Here is a 20932-nt window from a genome sequence, read left to right as displayed (position 1 = left end):
CAACCTTGTCTACAGGCTAATCTGACGGAGGAAACTGCTTAGCTGAGAGTTCCTTTTCCAGGGTAAAGTGTAGGTGTGTGTTAATTCGTGCAGCAGGGCTCTTTCACTGCGGTCATGAGGTTCTGGTCTCCCTTGATGCAGCACATTCAAGCAGAGACTGGAGCAAGAATGGGTGTGTATGCCTGGGAGCTGCCACTGGGATCCCCAATCGAGTTCTCTAGTTCATGCGCTCCCATTCAATGGCTCTTGCTCCCCCACCCACTACCTGCGGCGTTATTTCATACACTTCCCTTTACCTCTAATCAAACATGATGCTTTTTGCATCATGATTTCCTCCCGACACATCTTTTCAGATATCACGTTGACTGGAATTCTCACTCAGTAATCTCTGGTTGGCTGCTTTTCCCCATGTGCATCCTGTCCTCTCTGTCTCCCTGACCCACGTGCCTGCTCCTACTGCCAGCCTCCTTAATGCCCAAGGCCCGCTGTCTTCTTAGGCACCCCCAGACCCTCTGCCTTCCTCTCCGAGAGACCCACAATATTGTCCCTGTCCTCTCCATCCTATGTATTTACATGCTAGTTACTCTCAGCTGAGCCCTGGACAATCCATGCCTCCTCCATGTCTGCATGTAGCACAGCAGCTGCCTGCCAAAATGACTGCATGTGACACTAATAAATGGAACGATATTCATTGGAAAACACATTTAATTTCAAAGTAAACAAAGATGTATATACATTAAAGTATTTAATTAGTGAGACAATTATTATCAGTGTAATAAGCTGAAAAATACAGCAACTTGATACAAGACTGAGGTAACAAAATACTTCACCAAAAATCTAAAGAATCCCAAGGAGGGATGATGTTCAGTGGTTATTGCAGATGAGACAATTTACAAATGTTAGAGAAAAGTCCTCACACAACTGCATGCAGGGTCTGTTGGGGAAAAAAAGACAGCTTGGGGAGGTACAGCAGATTTAACAAGAAACAAAGTAAGATGTGAGAACTCATTTTCAGTTTACTTGGAAGAACACGTAAGAAATTGAAAACTATTCTCTATACAACATATTGAATGCTAAGTGGGAAACCATGCATTTTGGCACAAAATTTATTAAAGAGTATACCTCACTAATAAATGAATCACTATCATTTCATTTCTGAATGGTCACAGTCCTTCCAAAATGGCAGATGATCTTGCTGCTGTGAGTGGCAATTTGGGGCTGTCCACGGGATACACATTTGTGCAGCAGCAGGTTACAGGGTGGACCAAAGTCCAAGTCCTCAGCTCCCAGGGACACCCCAGCTCCCACTCATACTGTATTTGAATGTAACACTGAAGTTACAGAGTAAATGGGGAGGGGGAGGGACTGTGCATATGGCAAGCACTCAGACTCTACTCTCTCATTCCGCCTTTGGCATCCTCCCTGTAACCCCTGGTTACTCTTGAACATAGATCTGTATCTGGCTGCTCAGAGCCAGCCAGTCTCCAGTGTTGAGACTCCAGCTAGTCCTCAATGCAACTTACTCTCCCAACACTCCCATTCAGTCTGAAGTCTTCCTGGAAGAACCAATGCACAAGATCTGTATTCAGGCAGGGTCTTGCAAAAGTTGGTGTGTGAGGTGGTGATTATTTGATCATTGACTGGGAAGTTCTACAAAGGCCAAAATTGGATTTGTCTTGTTTCTAGCCATTTTCTGTCTGGGTAGAGCCTGGTGTATAAGAAGTATTCACTTGAGATATGAATGAATGTTTATGCAATAAATACACTTTCAAAAGGGCTTTGTGCAGGTGGGGTTTTGTTTTATAACATGAAATCACCCAACATATCAATATGACATACAGCCAGTTTAAGGGTCACACAAAGAAGAGAAGCTGTGCTTTTGGCAATATTCAATAGAGGTTGCAAAGCTCTGGATTCCACATGCAGATTAAAGCAACCTTGGCTTAGAAATGGCTTCCCAGTTTTACAGATCATTTTCCATCTGAAAATTGATATTAAAAAATAAACAAACAAAAAAACAGCACACCTTTCTTAGGCTGGAGAAGCAAGAGTAAACTGACAGACGAACCACTGGCCATCTTGGTAAGAAGGAGAAATACAGAGAGCCTGCTGGCAAGACACAAATGTGTCTACCTGCTCAGCATCTTGGTCCAACAAGTGTGCAAAGCATCTGGTTAGGCGAGAGGAAAGGCCAACCTCTCCTGCTGGCTTGTGTAGGAGAGTGTTTCTGGTGCTTCCCTCCAAGTCCAGTATCTACAAGGTATCTTGCTTGCCAGCATACACTTGGATGAGTTTGAGTTACAAAACTTGTACACTGGAGAGGGACAGAGTTACTCCTGTTGTGATGAGTGGGCTTTGGGACTTCATAATACTACCAGCTGCCCATTCCAGTTTCTAAACGGCATTCTACAGCTCTCAGTTTGGAGTGTCAGGGTCTGTCTGCAAGGCAGTAACTGGCACCACCACCAACAGTTTCACAGTATTTGTGTACTATGGACAGTGGAACAAAAGTGCAGAACAGCTTCCTTCCAGGCTAAGAATCTACCAAAGGATTTCTGCCTCTGTCGCATGATCTGGCCACCTCCCCTGCAGCCTTGTGTGACAAGCCAGCACTGGGGATGTCAGCGCTGAGCTTGTATGCTTGGCCTAAGGCCCTGCTTGGAGAACCAAGTATCTTTTAACTCCATCTACAGGGCTCTCCTGCCACCTTCAAGGCTCACAAGAGTCCTACAAGGCTTTTCACTAATCAAGTCCAAGCAGGTGTCTTCAAAAGTCCATGGTAAGGATGCTTGTGGGAGGGGAATTTGGTTTTAATTAGGGAGACGATTAAACACTTTGAAAATAATTGTGATTGTGCTCTTTCAGATTAGGCCTGGAAGAAAACACTTGTGTCTCATAAGACAGATCTGTAAAGGGCAAAATGTTACCTTAGTGAGACGGAAGTTCTGGGGCTTTTGATGTCTGACACTGCACATGTGAGAACCCAAAAATGAGCTCAAGAGCAGATGCCTAGAGGAAACAGGCAGCTGATGGTCTGGGTTTCTAGGAGTTAACAGGCAGGCTCGGGGTTGGTATAGGTTAAAGTGTGACCACGAATGGTTCTGCTTGGAGGTGCCTGGAGTGTCTGACCCCGTCATTCATCTTCTGGATTCTAACTGGAGCCGATGTTGGTAGAATCCGGTGCACACACCTGGACCCCTGGTGGGGGTGGATGTGCAAGGCAGCTGTGGTCAAGGTTTGATGCCATCAACTTTACCTCATGGAGTTTCTCTTGGCATGAAAATATTCAGGCTCTGCCCACAGGAAGGTTAGCTTCAGAGTACAGCAAGGCTTACCAAAACGTACCACCATGGCGACAACTACTTGCTCCACCAAGTCATCCATGTTTTTAGAAACATGTCACCATTTTGTTTGCAATACAGAGCTTTTTGGTGGTAAGCAAGTTCATGGTTATGGGGTTGTCTGCAGCTTCTCCATTATTGTTGGGACAATTTCATGACTGGTTACTGTGTAAAACTATGGTAACCACAGGGACCCAGAAATTCAGCCTTTTCCAAAAAACAGAGATTTTCTTCTGAGGGTTAGGGTACCCAATTCAAGGAGGGAGAGGGATAGAGAGGATCAGTGATGACAAAGGGCAATATGCTTTAGTTAAAATGTGCAAAGTGAAAATCACCTTATCAGTGACAACAGGTGACAGATAAAGGTCCTTGCTCATGAAGAGGCTGGGCATCTCACTCCCTAGGGTTGGGCTCTCTTGTCACCTGGTCATCAACACCCGGGCCCTTGAACTTGGATGAGAACTTGCTGGTGACTAACTACATTTAGGGGCAAGACTGAGGGGGCTTAAGGCCTCCGTGTCACTCAGCTCCCTGTGTGATCAGGAATCAGTGTGGCTGGCCCTGGCAGTGGTGGCAAGGGTGAGAAGACAGGAGCACAATTCTGCCCTGTGGAAATATGCAGGGTGGCATAGCTTCTGACCACCGAACACTGTAGGGGCCTCCAAGCTGCTGGGAGAAAAGGCCCCAGCTTCCCACACCAGCATGGCAGGAGTGGGTGAGATCAAAAAGAGCCCATAGGCCCATCAGGGAAGCTCATGGTACGGAGCAAGCAGGCCAGTGCTCAGGATGCGGTCCGGAAACGGGGTCTGCCTCAGGTGGGCTGACAACAAGACCCAGGAGGGCCTGGGGCCCAGGGAACAGGCCATCCAGATGAATAGCACCCATAGGAACAGAAAACAAGACACAATTTAAGGCATTGTTTGTTTACAGTAAGAACTCAAGGGACCCTTAACATGGAGCTTCTGGATTCCCTTCAGACTTTTCTTAGAGGACAAGGCTATAACTAAAGCTTTAAGCAGGGCCTCAAAGCCAATAAGTGTGTGATGTCACAAGTCTTGTGCCAAAATGTATGTTTCTCAGAGAGTTCACACACACACACACACACACACACACACACACACACACACACAGAGTACACATAGGCAGAGGATGCTTTGGGGGTATACAAAATCTGAGGCGGCCCTGTGGGCAAGTGGCCTGTGCACTTGGGGTGTAACAAGCCTGTCCAGCAGCCCATCTCTGCTCTTCAGACCTCTCGAAGATTAGTGCCATCCACTCTGTGTGCAGCAGAAAGCATGGAGAACCCAACATGGGTCAAATGCTCCCCTGATGCAGAAGCAGCTGGTGGACAGACGATGGCCCAGAGAGGGGGCATAGGGGTGCAGTTTGGGGTCTGACAACCACTTGGTGGGGTGCTGCTGCAGAATGATTCATGAGAGTTGCTGTGGGTTGACAGGTGGATCTTGCACTGGGAAGCCATCCAGGACTGTAAGGCCACGGCCATATTCCTCAAGTCCAGCTATGAGAGCCCAGTGCCTTGGCCCACAGCTTATGCCCAGAGCTGCTTTCTTCCATCAGACCTAGTCTAGGCTCTCAGAAGCCTTTGCAGTCACACCAAGTCCTGCAGATACTCATTCAAATGACATAAGATTTGCAGGTACCTAGAAGAGAAAGCTCACCCTTTTGTCAAAGTTTTCAATCCACAGAAATGGACAGGGGTAGGGAAGTTCCTACAGTTAGGGCCATGCAAGTATGGGGAGGAAAAGGACACGGTAATAATAGCTGCGACTGGGGAGTAACTGCACGTGCCAGGCATTACTCTGACTACTTCATATGCACTGTTTCTGGAGTCCTCACATGAATTCTATCAGGCAGATGCTAGAAAGGTTGCCATATTGAAGACAAGGAAACTGAGGCTTATACAGGCCAAACATAGAGTTAGAGCCAGGGCTGAGACACTCTTCACCACTATCCTCTGAGCCAAAGACAACTAACTGGGTTTGGAGTGTGGAGGATAGGCCCTGCTGAAGTAGGGTGAATGTATCTGGAGGGGAAACTAGCCTAGAAGGTGGGGGATGTCTTAAGGGATGGCACAGGAGGAGGAAGTCTGGGGAGATCATGAACTCCAATACTTTCCCCAGAGCCAACCAGCCCCACTGTCAGTACTTCCCTGAACTCATAGTTGCTTCCAGACCCCCAGCCCTGAACTTCCTCCCTTGCCATTACTTTGGTGTTCTAGTTGGTATTAGACATTATTTCATAAAACAAACAAACAAACTAACTAACTAACTAACTAACTAACTAACTAACTAACCAACCCCATCTTGGTGTCAGTTTCACCAAAATAAGAAATCAGAACAAGATGCAGTTCCAAGAATGTTCACAGCCTCAAAACTCATGGGAGCAAGGAACAGGGAATCAGTTCAGAGACGACAGGCAGAGCTGACAGAGAAGGGAAGTGCAGCAGTGACCTGCAGCCACCTGTGCCAGCACTGTAGAGCAGAGGAGCAGGGAGTAGGAGGGAAGCACACAGGCACTGTTATTAAATGAAGTTTTTAAATTGTAAATGAGGGCTGAGGCATAGCTCAGTGGTAGCACTTGCCTAGCAGCTGAGCCCTGGGTTTCCTCCTCAGGACTGCAGTAAAATAAAACAGGGAAGTAACACACATCAGGAGAAGAGGGAAGTCAGGGGAGGGAGAAACTGACTTAAGGGGGAGGGGAAGGCCTCAGGACCTGTTGGGGTTTCTAGGTTTTGGCTGAGGTGAGTATACGGTGTTTCTCTACTGCTGTTTTTGGCTGTTGTCTTCTCTGGTTGTTTTTAGCCCAAGCTAGCCTCATGATCTTCCTGCCTCAGCCTCCTGAGTGTTGCCACAGCTAGCTCTACTGCTGTTGTTTGTTTCTTACACATATAGTATAAATAAGCTTAAATAGATTCAGTGTCAGAAAAAACAATTTTAAGAAATGCAAATAGAAACAGTCTTCATTGCAGATTCCATGTGGAAGGCCACACTTTTCAATACTGTTTTCCATGCGTTTCCTGAGCTGTCTCTCGGGTGCGCAACGACTGATTTAAGTAAGCCTCTACTCTACCACTGAGTTTTGAGACTGTCCCCATGTTTTATACATCACAGTATAAAAGCAAATTAGTAAAAAGCAAATTGGAAATGTAAAAGAAACAAAGTATAAAAAGAAAATCCTTCTTTCCCTAGGTCTGAAAACTGGAGACAAACACATGGCAGGACTTTGCCATGGCATGATGTACTGGCACACCATACCGGCATACCATATCGGCCAGTGCATGAAATCCCACTAGGAGTCTTCTGGACAACATGAAAGTCTGCTGCATGAGTTTGCTGCACTTTCTGGCTGCTGTTATTCCTCTCAGTGTGAACTCACTCAGGGCTCCCCTTTCTGTACCTGGTTGAGACTGTCTTGTTCCCCAGCCAGGTGCCTACCTCAATGCTGTCAGGCAGACCTAGAACCACATGGCCTCTTGCATACAGGTCCTGGGGCTGCCCATGTATAGCTGGTAAGCTTCAGTTTGCTGCGATAGCTCAGGGAAAGTAAGGGAGCCCAGAGCTGATGAGACTGGAATGGAAGATGTAGGCTTTCCTCTTAACGTATCTTACTTCAGCAGCAACCTTGTTCAAGCTTGTTGCCCTGACATGGCAGTGGGCCCAAATCACAGGTATTCCAGTCACAGAGATGGGCAGTGACTTTGATGTGCAGATATAAGTAAGCTGGGCCGGAAGTGCACCTCTGTGGCAGACCAACTACCTAGCATGGTTGAGGCCCAGGGTTCAACTTCAGCACCACTGAAAAAGACTTCGTCTGTCTATCTGCTCATCTATCTCACAGGTAAGCACTCTAAAATTATAGAATTATAGTTTCTTGTATATCACTGTAGAGATTTTACATGAATATGCTCACATACATACATATCATAAATGTTCACATACATTTAAAAGCAAATGAAATCATCCTCCAATGCTTTTTGGGCCTCCTTAGACCTGCCACCATCTTGCTGATAGCTATCTGGTGTTGCTCAGGGATCTCAGGCAGGCTGGAGGTTTCTGGTGTTCTTTTACCATGGACAGTGCCACAATGAGCATGCTTTGCTATTTGGTCTTGAGGACAGAGTGAGGACACCTGCAGTCCCACAGGTCACTGTGTTCCAGGGTAGTTTACTTTGGGCTTCCTTCTGGCATCAGTGCTGCCCATGTGGCAAGCAGGGAGCAGGATGATGGAGGCTGCCATTCCTGTCACAAGCCTGTCCAGCAGGGGCTGTACTCCTGGCTCTCTCTGTCTAGTACAATGACAGGGACTTTCAGTCAGGAGCTACAAGTTCAGAGTTGGGGATCAGGTGGACTGAGTTGCATCCCAGCGTCACCACTCACTCACTAAGGGACCTTGCACAGTTGTCCTTCACTTCTGAGCTTCAGGCTCCTCACTGTACAATGGAGAGAGTAGGAGAACTCACATCACAGGGACATGGGAACACTCTGCCAATGGGTGCATGTACAGTCGTGGGTGTCAGGGAGAGAGGAGGGAGCGGCAGAAGGAGAGACTAGACCAGGACCTAGGTCCAGTAGCCTTGCCTGGCACATGGCTGTTCCTAAATATTTTAGACGTTACTAGGACACTCCCCAGTAGTGGGCAGAGAAACAGACCTATTGGTCAGTTTTCTGTTTTCCAATGAAATCAGCTCTGGGGGACAAACTAAACAGATGCTAGAGCTGGAACACTGGATAACAGCACACTTGCTACCTCACTGTCTCCTAATGGGTATGTGGAAAAGATATAACATTCTGGCTTAAGCCAGGCTTCATTCATGCAAAGGTTGCCTTGACTCATGAGAAAAATCTTAAAGAGGGGTCCCTGGGAGCAGCCCTAGTGGACTCTGAAGGAAAAAGGGAGACCTTCTGTCTAAAGGTTTCTGGTAACACATAAGATCTGAGGGATGTTACCTGAGGCCTGTTGCTTTTACACGCATCATCCAAATGCTTGTGCCACAGTATCGCATGAAAACGGGAGCCCGTCTGGAACTTGTAAACATTGCCTGATGGGGAAAGGAACCCCTGGTTAAGAAGGACACACAGGAGGGCTGGCCTGAGTGTGCTGTGGGAGCATGAGTCTGTACGGGTAAGGAAAGCTGCCATAGGCCAGGGTGAGCCAGCACTGGCAGGTCAGGGATTTTTGGACTAAGACCCGTAACAACCAGGTTCCCAGCAGTTCTCAAACCAATGAAAATCACTGATACTGAGACACACTTCTAAACTAACTACACAGTATGATATGATGTGAGTCTGTCTGTGTGTCTGTATGTATATCTTAGAGCTGGCAGCAGGTTGGACCACCATGCTGGGATTTCAAGAGGAGCACCAATGAGGTCCTGAGATGTCTGCAGCTATGCTTGCTGTGGAAATGCCTGTAATTTCTCTTGGGGACAAAACCCACAGTATTTCTGAAATTCTTGCCACATGATGCTTGTATCATAATGAATGGAAGACATTACTTGTCACTGAAGAACAAGATATCATTTTCCATATCTAGTTTATAGACCCTTTAATTCTATCAGTGGCATTGCTCACTGACCTCATTTCACATTCTCCCTGCTTGGGGACACTGCTTTCCTCTAGGCCAGTAGTTCTCAATCTGTGGGTTGTGAATGAACCCTTTGGGGGCTGCATATCAGATATTTACATTATGATTCATAACAGTAGAAAAATTATAGTTATGAAGTAGCAACAAAATAATTTTATGGCAGGGGGTCACTATAACATTCAAAACTGTATTAAGGGTCACAGCATTAGCAAGGTTGAGAACCACTGGCTCTAACAGGAGTGGCCTGTGGTCCCCACTGCCACAAGGGCTTACGGAGCTTCCGAGGACATAGCTTTTTTTCTAATGGAAACCTCACTGGTCCTGGCCAAGGCCACTGGGGAAGGGACTCTAGTGGCATGAAAGTAAGGACACATGTGTGTGTAGCCGACATACACTCAGTCACTCCGTTACAGAGCAGAGGCCCTGGGAGTCTACTGCCTTGCTACCTGCAGGACTCCTTGAGATGGTTGGGCACCCATATTTCTCAGCTGCAACCATGAGAACATGACACTTATAGTCCCCTGGACTGTACCCCCATCATCCTTCCCAGGGAACTTGCTAGAAATGCATAGTCTTGGGTCTCTAGTCAGATCTGCAGACCCCAAAGACGAATTTTATTTAGCATGATTCCCCAGATGACTTGTCTGTGCTTAAACTCTGTACTCGAACATTCTGATTACTGTATGAGCATGTGTACGCTTCTAACCGTGTGGCTGCTGCTGTTTGATTTTTGTTCTGTAACTTGGGATATCACGGAAGCTGGCTATGGACTGCTGGGCCTGTCAGTGAAGACATGGTTCCAGGGCAGGATGGAACCAGGCCCTTCCCTCCTTTTAGCAGGGCCTGAGAGGGAAGCAAGGACGATCAGCTTGGAGCTTTTGGAAGTTACATGGGTTCTGAGTTACCATTGGACCCGGACACTGTGTAGTCTTATAATAAAACTGTGTCACGAGTCCCTGAAAACCAGGACCCAAGACCCTTCTGGTCCCAAGGTTTTGCCTCATCTCACATTGGTTGCTATTTACTCCAAGAGCCTTGGGCTACAGACTGAGGGAGGACAGACCCATTAAGTCAGAGGCAAGGCCGCTTTCACTGCTCAATGGAAGCACTAGCCAGAGTCTAAGCAGCAAGAAAGACTAGACTGGGTGCCATGCAAACCTAGGGTAAAGGGAAAATAATGATCTCAGAGCTTCAGGGTGCACATCTGGTCAGAGACAGAACAGAGGCTCCAGCCCAGTTTGCCACTCACCTTTGTCAGGGTTATTCAGCTGGAAGATATCTGGGTGCTCGGGGTCATCAGGCAGCTGCACCATCCAGCCTATGATGGAGACCTTCTTGCCAGGTGTAGATTTATACTAAAATAGAACAACAATCAGCTGGGAGGCCTGGGCCCACACCCTGCCTTCAGCAAGGGAGACTAGCATGGGCCAGACAAATGTCCTGCCCACCCCAGCCCTTGCAGCCATAGGGGTCACTCCCACTAGAGGAGTTCCAGCATGGGCAATCTTTTCAGGGACTTACATGTTTTCTGTCTGTGCCCCGCAAGGACTTGGCTCCATAGTAAAGGAGGGTGGATCCTGAGAGCACAACCCAGTACCTGGTCCACGAGGCCAGCTGCAAAAGGAGGACAGGCAGAGTGGTGATAACAGGGAGGGCAGTGGCCTCAGACTGCCAGAGAGTGGACATGGCCATCCTGACTCATGCCAGCCCAGGCCTTCTCTTCTCTGGCCCTCTGTCATCGTTGACAGTGCCAGCTCTGTCAGGAAACAGACGGTCCAGGAGATCTCTCCTCTCTCACTCCTCCCTTTCTTCCCCTTGTGGAAGGTGCCTCAGGGCATAAATACTGTGTTTGGGGAGCTGGACCCAATGGTATATCAGGAAAATAGACATGCCAAAGTGCTGCCTAGAAATGGAATGCTTGTCATGGGCTGCACTGACAGACTGAGGCCTTCAGTGGTGCTTGCAGATCTGCAATGTCAATGTAAGCACCCCAGTCTGGAAGGAAAGGACCACGCCTCCTAGGGGCAGGTTAGCCAGAATCATGATATAGTCCTCTTCCTAGTAGGAACAGCTGTGTCACTAACAAGGAAAAGCTATGTCCAGCCTTTCTCTGACACCACAGGATGCACAGCAACAGACACAGGCTAAACTGAAAAAGGCTCACAGAACACTTAGCTTTCCTGTTTGTGAATAATGCAGACATTTCCCATTCTCTTCCATTTTTACTTGAAAATGCTAGTCCCTGGCTGTTGAGATGGCTTAGTGGGCAAAGGTACTTGTCCCTTACTCCAAAAGTGTTATTTATCCTTGGGACTCAACTGTAAAACCAACCCCTGTGATTTGTCCTGTGACCACTGTGTACGTGTGGTGTGGTATGGAAAGGGAGTAAGTCCTTCCCACGGGTCCGACATGGGGCCCCATGCTGTAGGAAGCTTGGTAACACTCCGGCCTTTAGACACAGAGTCCAGCCAGCACTGGGGTGTAAGCTCTCCACCTTATCTGTTGTCTAGGCATCTAACTGGCAACTAGAGACAAGGACTCTCAGGAGACCTGCAGAGGGCAGGTGACAGGGCCCTGGCATCCTCACAGCAGCTGGTGTCTCTAGACAACTCTGTAGACAGGAGTCGGACAGAGTAGGACAGGAGGGCAGAGCAGGTACAGTGAGGACAGGCAGCTTGAGGATGAGACTGTCACCCAAGGAGCTGACGCTGTCATGTGGGGTCACAGTGGCTGTGACATCCCAGTCTGAAATGAATACTGGTGGCAGGCATGACAATCCTCCTGATGCCTTGTCTCTGTGCTTTCCCTGCTGCAGCTTGCATGCTAGGGAGTCTACGTGGGAGCACCACACAGTGGGCCACACTGCCTCCTGGGGCTGAGTGTCCAGGCATTGTGTACCCTCTAGACTATCCCCATGGCTCTAACTTGCCCATGCACCCATAGACTGGCTCTCTGCCACAGATGGCCCCCAGGAGGAAATGTAGTATCATCCTAAGTCACAGAGACATGGATGCCTTCCCCTGCCCAATGGTTACAGCCAGAGGGAGGAGCCTGGTTGGCAGGTGTGGTGGTTTGAATAGCAATGGCCCCCATAGACTCATGTGTTTGAATGTTTTCCCATAGGGAATGGCACTATTAGGAGGTGTGGCCTTATTGGAGGAACTGTGTCATTGTGGACTTGACTTTGAAGTCTTATATGCTCAAGCTAGACTTAGTGGGGCAGTTTCCTGCTGCCTGTGGATCAAGGTGTAGAACTCTCAGCTCCTTCTCCAGCACCATGTCTGCCTAAATGCTGCCATTTCTCCACTATGACAATAACGGACTACACTTCTGAAACTATAAGCCAGCCCCAACTAAATGTCTTCCTTTATAAGAGTTGTCATGGTGCTTCTTCACAGCAATAGAAACCCAAACTAAGACCACAGGTCTCTAGACTGCCTGAGCCCACACTGCCTCACGTGGGCTCATGACGGCACGTGTGACTTACTGCAGGCTTCCGGCCTTCCTTGAGCAGGGTTTTCCGTCTCAGAGGCCCCTCCATAGTGGGCACAGCGGCCGAGCTTCCCACAGTACAGGTGCAAGGGCTCGTGGGGCTAAAGGGAGACTCTCAGTTAGATACAGCCCCAGAGCAGCTGAAACCTGGTACCTTCCCACTCACGGTGCCTCCCGGGAGAGTCTATGATGTTCCCATAGTCAGAGGACTCTCGGGGTTGGGCCAAAGCCACCAAAGAAAGAGTAGGGTAAAGCTACCTCAGAAAGCTCTCACCAAGCCCTCCATGTCCTTCTGCCTGCTCTCCATGCTCATGCCTATGGTTTACACCTTGCAGCCTAGTGCTGGCAGGCCCTCCTCATGTTAGCAGGAGGGTGCAAAGGCGCACGGTACAGTAGAAAGGGGGAACAGAAGCCCCACATTACCAGCCTGCTCTCCTTTCCTCCTGGCTTTTCTTTCACCCACTCCATTGAGATCAGGCACTGTCCTGGTGACAGTGTCCCAGTCTTGTCCCATGCTTTGGAGTTTGTGCTCCTGCTTGTTGGATGTCCACAGGGACCGGCTTAACCAAACTGGTCACCAAGCCAGCAGTGAGGTCAGACTTGGGGAAGTCTCTTCCCTTACTCATGACCTGCAACTTAGTTCCAAGGATGTTGTGGTCCTAGGTCCTAATCATGTCTAGTTGTCCATCCCACCTCTCCACCAAAGCCACTGTATTTCCTTTTAGATGACAGCCCAATGCTGTCTCCAGTTCCTGCTTCCATTCCTGCTGCCCCTCCCCAATATCCTCTCCACCCACACAGTTCTCATTCTCCACTAAGCCTCCCTGGGTCCCACAGTGGTTAAGGGCAGGCAATACCCTTGCTCCTGCAGATGTGGCTCTGTCCACCTCCCCAGCCCCAGAGAGGAAACCCATCTCTGGGTCCTACACTCAGTGGACTTTACCCTCACTGAGCTACCTAGACCTATTGCCTCACAGACCCTGTCTGTCCTGCTGGGAGCTCTGGCCCTAGGAATCCTTCTCCAGTCATCTGGCTAATTCCCATCATTCTTCCAGCACTGTTTCCTCTGATGAGCCCCTCCTCTCTCCCAGAGAGCCCCATACCTCTCTGGAGCAATTGGAGCACCAGAGATAGTGTTATGATACATCTGGCACAGAGACTTTCCCTCAGTGAACAGCCCCAAACCAACTGTCAAATGAGAAAATGAACAAACGTATACCTGTAGACACAGCTCCGAGTTCTGGGAGAATTCCGAACTGGAACCCGCCAGTTAGGCCCCAGTGTGGCATAAAGACGTCCCCTGCTTCAGAGGAAAGGGAGTAAATTTTAGTCAGTCTGGAAAACCCAGCTGTTCCTTAAGGAGGCAAGGACATCCCGGGCAGTGTAGGTCAGCCCAGCCCCTCCCCTCTTCCTCCTTGGGCTCCTTGCTTCCACTACAGCACATCTGGGACACCTGGCCAGGGAAAACTCATCCCACCAAATCTCCATCCAGGAAAGCATGAGGGTCTCAATGGACAATTTCATTAACATTTTGACTGTTCACCCTTCTCCCAGATTCTCCAATGAGAATCTGAGGTGAGCTGTTTAACAAAAATGCCATGTTGTCCACAGATTCCAAGACAAAAGCACGCACAGCACAGAATGATGAGCAATCTTGCACATCTGGCTAGGTCTTGTGCAGTGACATTTCCTAGGATGCTTCTGGATCCCACTGCTACACTTCACCTCTGTGAATCTTTGCTGGCTCCAGTGTCCTTGAAATTGCCTCTAGAACTTGATGGCCTCCAAGGGCTCTGGCTCCAGGGCCTCCCTGTGGGCTTGGCCTAGCTTCTCTCTCTCCCCTTCTCCTCAAACAGGGGAGTGTACCACTTCAGTTCCACTCCTTTGGGGTGTGAGGCAGGCACTGCTTTGCCCTGTCTTTCCTGGTTCTGAGGGATACTCTATTCCTACCTACAGCTCCTCTGCCTGATGGCCAGCGGATGACTGAATTATTTGTATAAAGCCAGATAAAGTCTCTCCTTCTTGTCCAAATATGTTCTTGTTGCCCAAAGTTAGCCTGGGCTGCTGGTTATTGCCAGTGACTCTAGCATGTGTGTGGCCTGAGGACAGCCTGTCATTGCAGCATGAATATCACACATGACTTGGTGTCTGTCCTCCAACTAAGAAGACATTTCTGATGGCCATCTTGGGTCTACTGTTCAGGAGCCCAAGTTCAGGGCTGGTCATCTGCGTTGGTGGCTCCAGGATCCTCCTCTTCTGTCCTTCAGCTCCTCCTTTTTAAGTGCTGGTTAACCCAAGGCCTTGAGATAGTGAGTCTCCAGGCAGTCACAGGCTGACCCTGCTCTGCCCCCTTCTCCTCCATCCACAGAAGGCTGGGAACACGCTGATACACTCTTCCTTGAGACCCATCCATCTGCTGTAATTGCCATTGGGTGGAACATGTAGACATCACCACTTCCTGTCCCTGACATACGTCCAGCCCCAAACCACAGCAGCTCAGCCCTTGCTGAACAGCTGCTCTTCTAGGTGGCTGTTCTCCCCAGCCATTGGCAGGAATGTTAGAGCCAGCTCTGACAACAGAGCTTTCTGAAGTGCTGTCTCTCTGTGCTTAAGATCGCTACTCCTTCCTCCGCTCCTCAGCACTCACACTTGGAGCCATAGCTTCCTCTCTACCATCCTCTTGAAGGGCTTCTCTCTATTACTCTAAGGTGGTTTAGGAAGCTAAGACTGTTTGAAGTTGCCAAGGTGGTGAGCGGGAGGCACTGCCTGTTCTGTGAGACAGACCTGGGTCTGCATCCTTGACAGATGTTGTTAGAATGGACATCTGTCAGAGAGCAGCCTGAAATCCACTTCTTCCAAGCAGTCTAGGCTGGTAGGCAGGCCCTTTCCAGGGGAGTCCAGTGTGAGGGACTCCACATGAACAGAGACACAGAGATGCCTCACTCACTACAGACCAGAGGCTAAAGCAGTGGTGTGCTCATGTACAGCAGGCCTCTGTGTTCACTCTCACTGTGCTAGTCCAAACAGCGTTATGTTATCCTTCCTGTGCTGGTCCAAGCACCACTATATTATCCTTCCCAAAGGGAGAAACTGAGGCTCAGCAAGCAATGAGGATCTACTTGTCCAAGGTGTAAGCCTCATAAACAAAGATTTGAATAAAGGTCTGCCTGACTACAGCCCAAACCCTCATTATGCCAGGAGATATGACCTTTCACAGCTGAGAGGCAGGGGCTGAGACACAGGGCCTACTCTGGGCACTGGGTCCACCTTAACTCTGTGTTGGGCCTTGCCAGCATTCCACTCTCCACGTGCTGCCACTAGGAGCACTAGCTGTGCTGTCACAGCTCCCACAGGTCTGTGTCCATGTCCACAAGGCTAAACAGCCAGGAAATTCTTAGGTCTGAGGGTCTTCTCAGATCTAGTGGGGCACTTTTCAGGTCTGTGCTCTGCATGGGGCTGCCCAGCACTGCAGCGTTGCTGTCTTGTCAGATCCCTACAATGTGCCATCCACATGCTTTCGAGAACACACCCAGTCCACCCCACAGAAGGGGTGCTGCTCTCATGTCTACTTAAGATGAAGACACTGAGGCCAGAAGGGATGCTGACCCGCTGTTGAGATGGAGATGCAAGCAATCACAGGTAAGGCCTGCTTCCAACATGGGATGAAGGGCCTCACTGTCCCGCAGGGAGAGTGGACACCACAGCCTGCTCTTGGAACCATGTGGCAATCCCAGGTGTGAAAGGGCAGCATGCTGGTGGCCAACTTGGAGCAGCCAGGATTTTCTGCCCCAGGAACCAGACAGCCTGTCCTGTCCTCGATGTACTAAAATACCACAAATGCAGAACAAATGGGCAACAGTATTTAGTACGGCCCATAATCATGGGCTCTCTCATTGTGCCCCAACTCCAGAGCCATAGGAATCTTTCCTAGGGTCATTCTGAGAACATGTAGCTGAACACACATTCTCAGACTCCCTCTACTTCAGGATGGATTTGGGTAGACCAGACCAGAGGGTCATGGAACGTTTGCTCTAGGGAAGATTTAGGCAGGCAACCAAACAGAACAGCTTATCCCACAGGGTTCATAAGACAATGACAATGACAATGATGACGATGGTCATTGATGAGATGACGGCTGCTGCTGGGCTGGAGAGGAGGTGGGGAGGACGGTGAGAATGAGGAGGAGATGGGCAGGCAGTGCGCTCAGCAGTACTCACTGCCTCACTCAACCAAAGAGCACTACTAGGCAGGCACTGCTCCTGGCCCTGCCTTGGAGACAACTCTGAGGCCTGCAGGTGGGGAGTCACTTTGCCCAAGGCCACAACACTGGAAGAGGAAGCCCGGGTGGAAGCAGCCTGTACCACCAGCCTCATGAGCACCTGGGCTGAACAAGGCATTGGTTCCTAGGTTTGCACCAGGTTGTGGGTGTCTCAAAGTTGAAATTCATAAGGCAGCTGCTCATATAGGGGGTGGAGGAACAGGAGACGTCTTAGATGACAACCACACCCTTGGAATCTTGGTCCTAGCAAAAAGTCACCCTCCTACACCACTCTCTTGTCTCAAATTCCCAAAAGCACACTGGGAGTGACGTGTGGAAAGGCCCAGGTGGTTCTGTGCACTAACCGTGCTGATTTCCCTTGCGGCCCCACAGAAGCTGCCAGTCCCACAGGGTCACTTACAGGTGAGTCTCTCTCATTCACGGGCAGGAAATGCCAGCCTGACTCCTGAGGAGCCCTATCTGAAGGACCTCACTCTCCTTGTGCACGTGGGTAATGTCCTAGAGTCACTAAATAGTGCCTAGAAACCATACTGGTAAATGCTGCACGTTTCCCTGAGTGGTCGAGGGTAAGTCAAAGCCAGATTTTTCTCCTGGCCACCAGGACTTAGTCAAGGCTGGAAATCTGGCTCAGTGGCTGGATAAAAGCACCACATATGCCTAGGCATTGTGAGGCATCTAATACCCTCTGGAGAGGTTCAGAAATGTGGGGTACAGCGCAGATAGCAAGCACCCCAGAGATGCAGCAGGAAGGACAGGCAGACAGGATGGCCTATCCATTTCCAGACAGAGGCTCTGAAGGAGTCAGAATGAGAAGGTATGGGCTCCCCATGAAGCAGCTGATGACTGACAGGACCCAGCCTTGATTACCATGGCTGAGGTCAAGCTCCAGGCCCAGACCCCTATGCCCAGTCTTCTCCAGAGGAGTCTGCCTGGAGCCTCACTCACCTCTAAGGAAGTAAAGCAAGATATGCTATCTTCAGGGAACCATAATTAGCCCAACTGGGCTGCCAACCTGTAAGCCTGGGCAGGGAAACTCAATCCATGCATATGAGCAAACCCACAGATTCCAGAAGCCAGGGAGCCCCAATGAGGGCTGAGATCCTGGGCTCTGTCACTCACACAGGTGGGCTACAACAGAGGGAACCACCTGCTCCAGAACTGGGCCTAATTCTCTCCAAACACTGCAAAACTTGGGGTTTAGGAGACCTGACACATCCTGGAGTCCTCTGACCATAAAGAAGGATGCATGCCTGAAACCATGCTGGGCGGCAGACCTGGCACTCTGTTGCTACCATGATTCCCTTTGTCAGCTGCTCTTGTAAGAATAGTGGGTGATTCCACTCACCAAGACCAACAGGAAACCTCACTCAGGGCAGAGACTGCGTCAACCACCTTCCAAGGACCCTCCCCAGACTAGTGCTACCATAGAAGCCAGCAGTGGTTGGTGGAAACCACCTTCACTCCAGTCCATACAGAGTCTGTGAATGATAGCCTGTGTGCTCCCCACTCTGGCTCTTGTCTCTGGCAGCTTTCTTGTTAGGCAGAAGCACCCACTACGGCACACTGCTAAGGGTCTACACCAATTCCTCCTGCAGCAGCTTTACACTTAGGCTAAGTATTGCCCATGCATATCTCTATTGTACAACCAAGGACCTTAGACTCAGATAAACCAAGGGCTCTGACATTATTATGAAGAACCCTCTCCTGTAGAAGGCCCCCAGAAACCCTGAGCATCCACAGGCCACCTTTCCCCCTGCAGGTCATGACCTAGAACCCACTTTGTACCCTCATGCCCCAGGACCATCACAAAGGCTCACCAGGGTTCTCCTCAGCAAACTCCTTCAAGCCTGTTACCTACCAACTCCTCAAGAAGCTGCTTGAACCTGCAGCTGAGGCAGGTCACTCCACTGGACAACCACTGTGCGTGGGGTGATGAACTCTGTGACCCCGGCCCTTGTAGGGAGGGAAGACAACCCTCTACTGTAGAGAGAGCTGTACTGGCCCTTCCTCTCTTCCACTAAAGGGGCTCATTCCCTGGAAGGTCCTCCTTTCCTAGCCTGCTACTGCTCACCACTGCCCACCTCTACTGCCCACTTCTGCCCACCTGACAATGTCTGTCTGGGAAGAGGGTTAGGGAGGATTTGTGATGGACTCTGACACACTTGCTATGTCACTTCTTCAGAAACAATCAGTCATCATTTCTGATGACATCTTTAGGAATGCCAAGAGCAGATTACTTTTCTGAGTAGAAAAGACAGACTGACACACTGTCACATGAGGGTGGCAATCCTGTGAAGCAGAGATAACCAAGGCCAAGGACGCTGCGTGTTTCCATATTTCTGTCTCTATTTACCTCATAACCCATTTCATTCCTCCTTTAAAAATATCTTTTTGAAAGACTTTGGCCCTAAGGGTAATGTTTCTCTTTTCATCTTTGAGCCCAAATTTGCCTTTCAAACTGAGTATAAAAGTGGCTGTTGGCCAAGCCCTGAGGCTGCCTGGTCTCTAGGGCCTGAGGCTGGCTAGAATCCAGCCTGGTGCTCACCTCCAACCCTACTCTCCAGTCCACTGAGCGCTGCTCTGCTATATATACATAAAGCACAACATACTATAAGCTGGCAGGGCTGTCTCCTCAGGAAAGTGCCGTACAGTGAGGCTTTCCTTCTACCTCTGCCCCTGCAGGTCAGGGCTGTCAGATAAAACCACAGAAGACTGGGCACACTCTCACTCTACTGTTCTACTCTGGCTCTGTTCCACCCTGGCTTGGATAGAGCTCACGACCAGGGATTGGGGGGTGTGTGTGGCTGGGGGGGCATCGGTCAGGGGCTAGCCAGTTAAAGACTATAGCTTCTGGACTCCATCGCACACTAGCTACGCCCCCCACCCCTCTTCATACCTTCATTCCTTTGAGGGGCCCAGCTCCCTCCTGCACCCTCGTCCCACATCTCTGCTTTTGCTCTAGCAGGCAATACACTTTACAGTATCGGTGAGGATCTGGTAGGGAGGCTCCTTCTGGCTGCTGGCCTCTGGGACCAGTCAGGGGGAGACCGAGAGTCCACTCCTCTATGAAGAGAAGGAACACATGGGAAAGACCTAGGAATGCAGAGGACCCAGTGGGGCTGAGCATTGGCTGCCTGAAGGTTAGGATGAAAGGGGCTCAGGAAGTGACAAGATGGTGACTGAGCTGTGAAGAGACAGAGTGGTGCTCTTCTGTATGCCCAGTTTATAGAAAGGCCCAGACTGCTCACAATCCTGTGGGAAGCAGATTCTTTGAAGCAGGCACAAGAGCAGATACATGGTGGGAGCAGACTTCTAGTTGGACCCCCGGGTAAGGGTCAGCTAGCTTCTAGCTCCTCTGGCCTGCCTGGGACTGGGTTCTGATGAGACATAATCATAGCCCCACTGTTATCTCCTCAGCCAAGGAACAGTAGGCCAAGATCCCCTCTGTGCAGAGTAGATGAAAGGCTGCTGGGGCAGGGCTGTTCAAGGGCTTGACATGTGCATAGAAAAGCCAGGAGGACAGTTTACTTGAGAGCATCTGCTATGGACATTCAGTGATCTAGATCATACTAAATACTGCTGCCTGCAGTGGCCATGACAGAATATGACATCATCTCCACTGTGCAACGAGTGCTCCCTTGCCACCCTCTCTCCTGCTGGCCCCACTCACAGTCAGCACTAACAGGGCCCACAGAGCCTGCTCCGTGGCTCCCGTGCAGACAGCAGGGCTAACTAAGCAGCTCCCGAGTGACTGATGGGTGAGGAGGGATGGATGGATGAGTGAAAGGACGAACAACGGAGGGAACACACAGGTGTGCTGCTGTGGGTCTCAGCCCTGTGCCTGAGCGTGCCGCTCGAGTGGCTAGGGGAGGTGCTGAGCTGCCTGTGGCCTTCTTTTACAGGGTGGCCCCAGGAATCCCCACCTGGACCAAGAATTTTGAAGTCTGTCCCGTGGGGCCTGTGAGGTTCTCCTTTCACAACTATGGGGGAGCACCAAGGCTGCAGGCAGTCTATGCACAGGGAACGCTCAGCCTGGGCCACCAACGAGCTTCTCTGCCCTGTGGGAAGTGTGCAGATAGGATGATTTCTTCTGGACACTTTTCAATTACAAGGACTGAAACTTTTAACTTCAGAAAAGGAGCATGCACACGCACAGCTGCGTGTGTGTATGCTCTGTGTGGTGTAATGCACACGCACAGCTGCGTGTGTGTGTGTG

The 20932-nt window shown here is 49.8% G+C and overlaps 1 protein-coding gene across 3 annotated transcripts in view; it reads right to left on the bottom strand.

Moving 5' to 3' along the window:
- Positions 1–687: 687 nt before the first annotated feature.
- Ralgps1 (Ral GEF with PH domain and SH3 binding motif 1) overlaps positions 688–20932 on the bottom strand; it is a 239370-nt gene continuing 219125 nt past the window's right edge. For 2 of the 3 annotated variants that reach the window (XM_028757104.1, XM_028757106.1), the window contains 6 exons: positions 13657–13740; positions 12433–12538; positions 10467–10559; positions 10195–10300; positions 8309–8400; positions 688–5002 (listed from right to left, as the gene is read on the bottom strand). In XM_028757104.1, the coding sequence (XP_028612937.1) occupies positions 4973–5002; positions 8309–8400; positions 10195–10300; positions 10467–10559; positions 12433–12538; positions 13657–13740 (511 nt within the window). In that variant the 3' untranslated portion in view covers positions 688–4972. The remainder of the gene's footprint in view (positions 5003–8308; positions 8401–10194; positions 10301–10466; positions 10560–12432; positions 12539–13656; positions 13741–20932) is intronic. The other variant, XM_028757105.1, reaches the window with a different exon arrangement.

Source organism: Grammomys surdaster, unplaced genomic scaffold (genome assembly GCF_004785775.1).
Source record: "Grammomys surdaster isolate TR1022 unplaced genomic scaffold, NIH_TR_1.0 126133, whole genome shotgun sequence".
NCBI classification, from domain to species: Eukaryota; Metazoa; Chordata; class Mammalia; order Rodentia; family Muridae; genus Grammomys; species Grammomys surdaster.
Note: the sequence above shows the minus strand (reverse complement) of the source record. Positions and strands in the feature narration are given on the sequence as shown.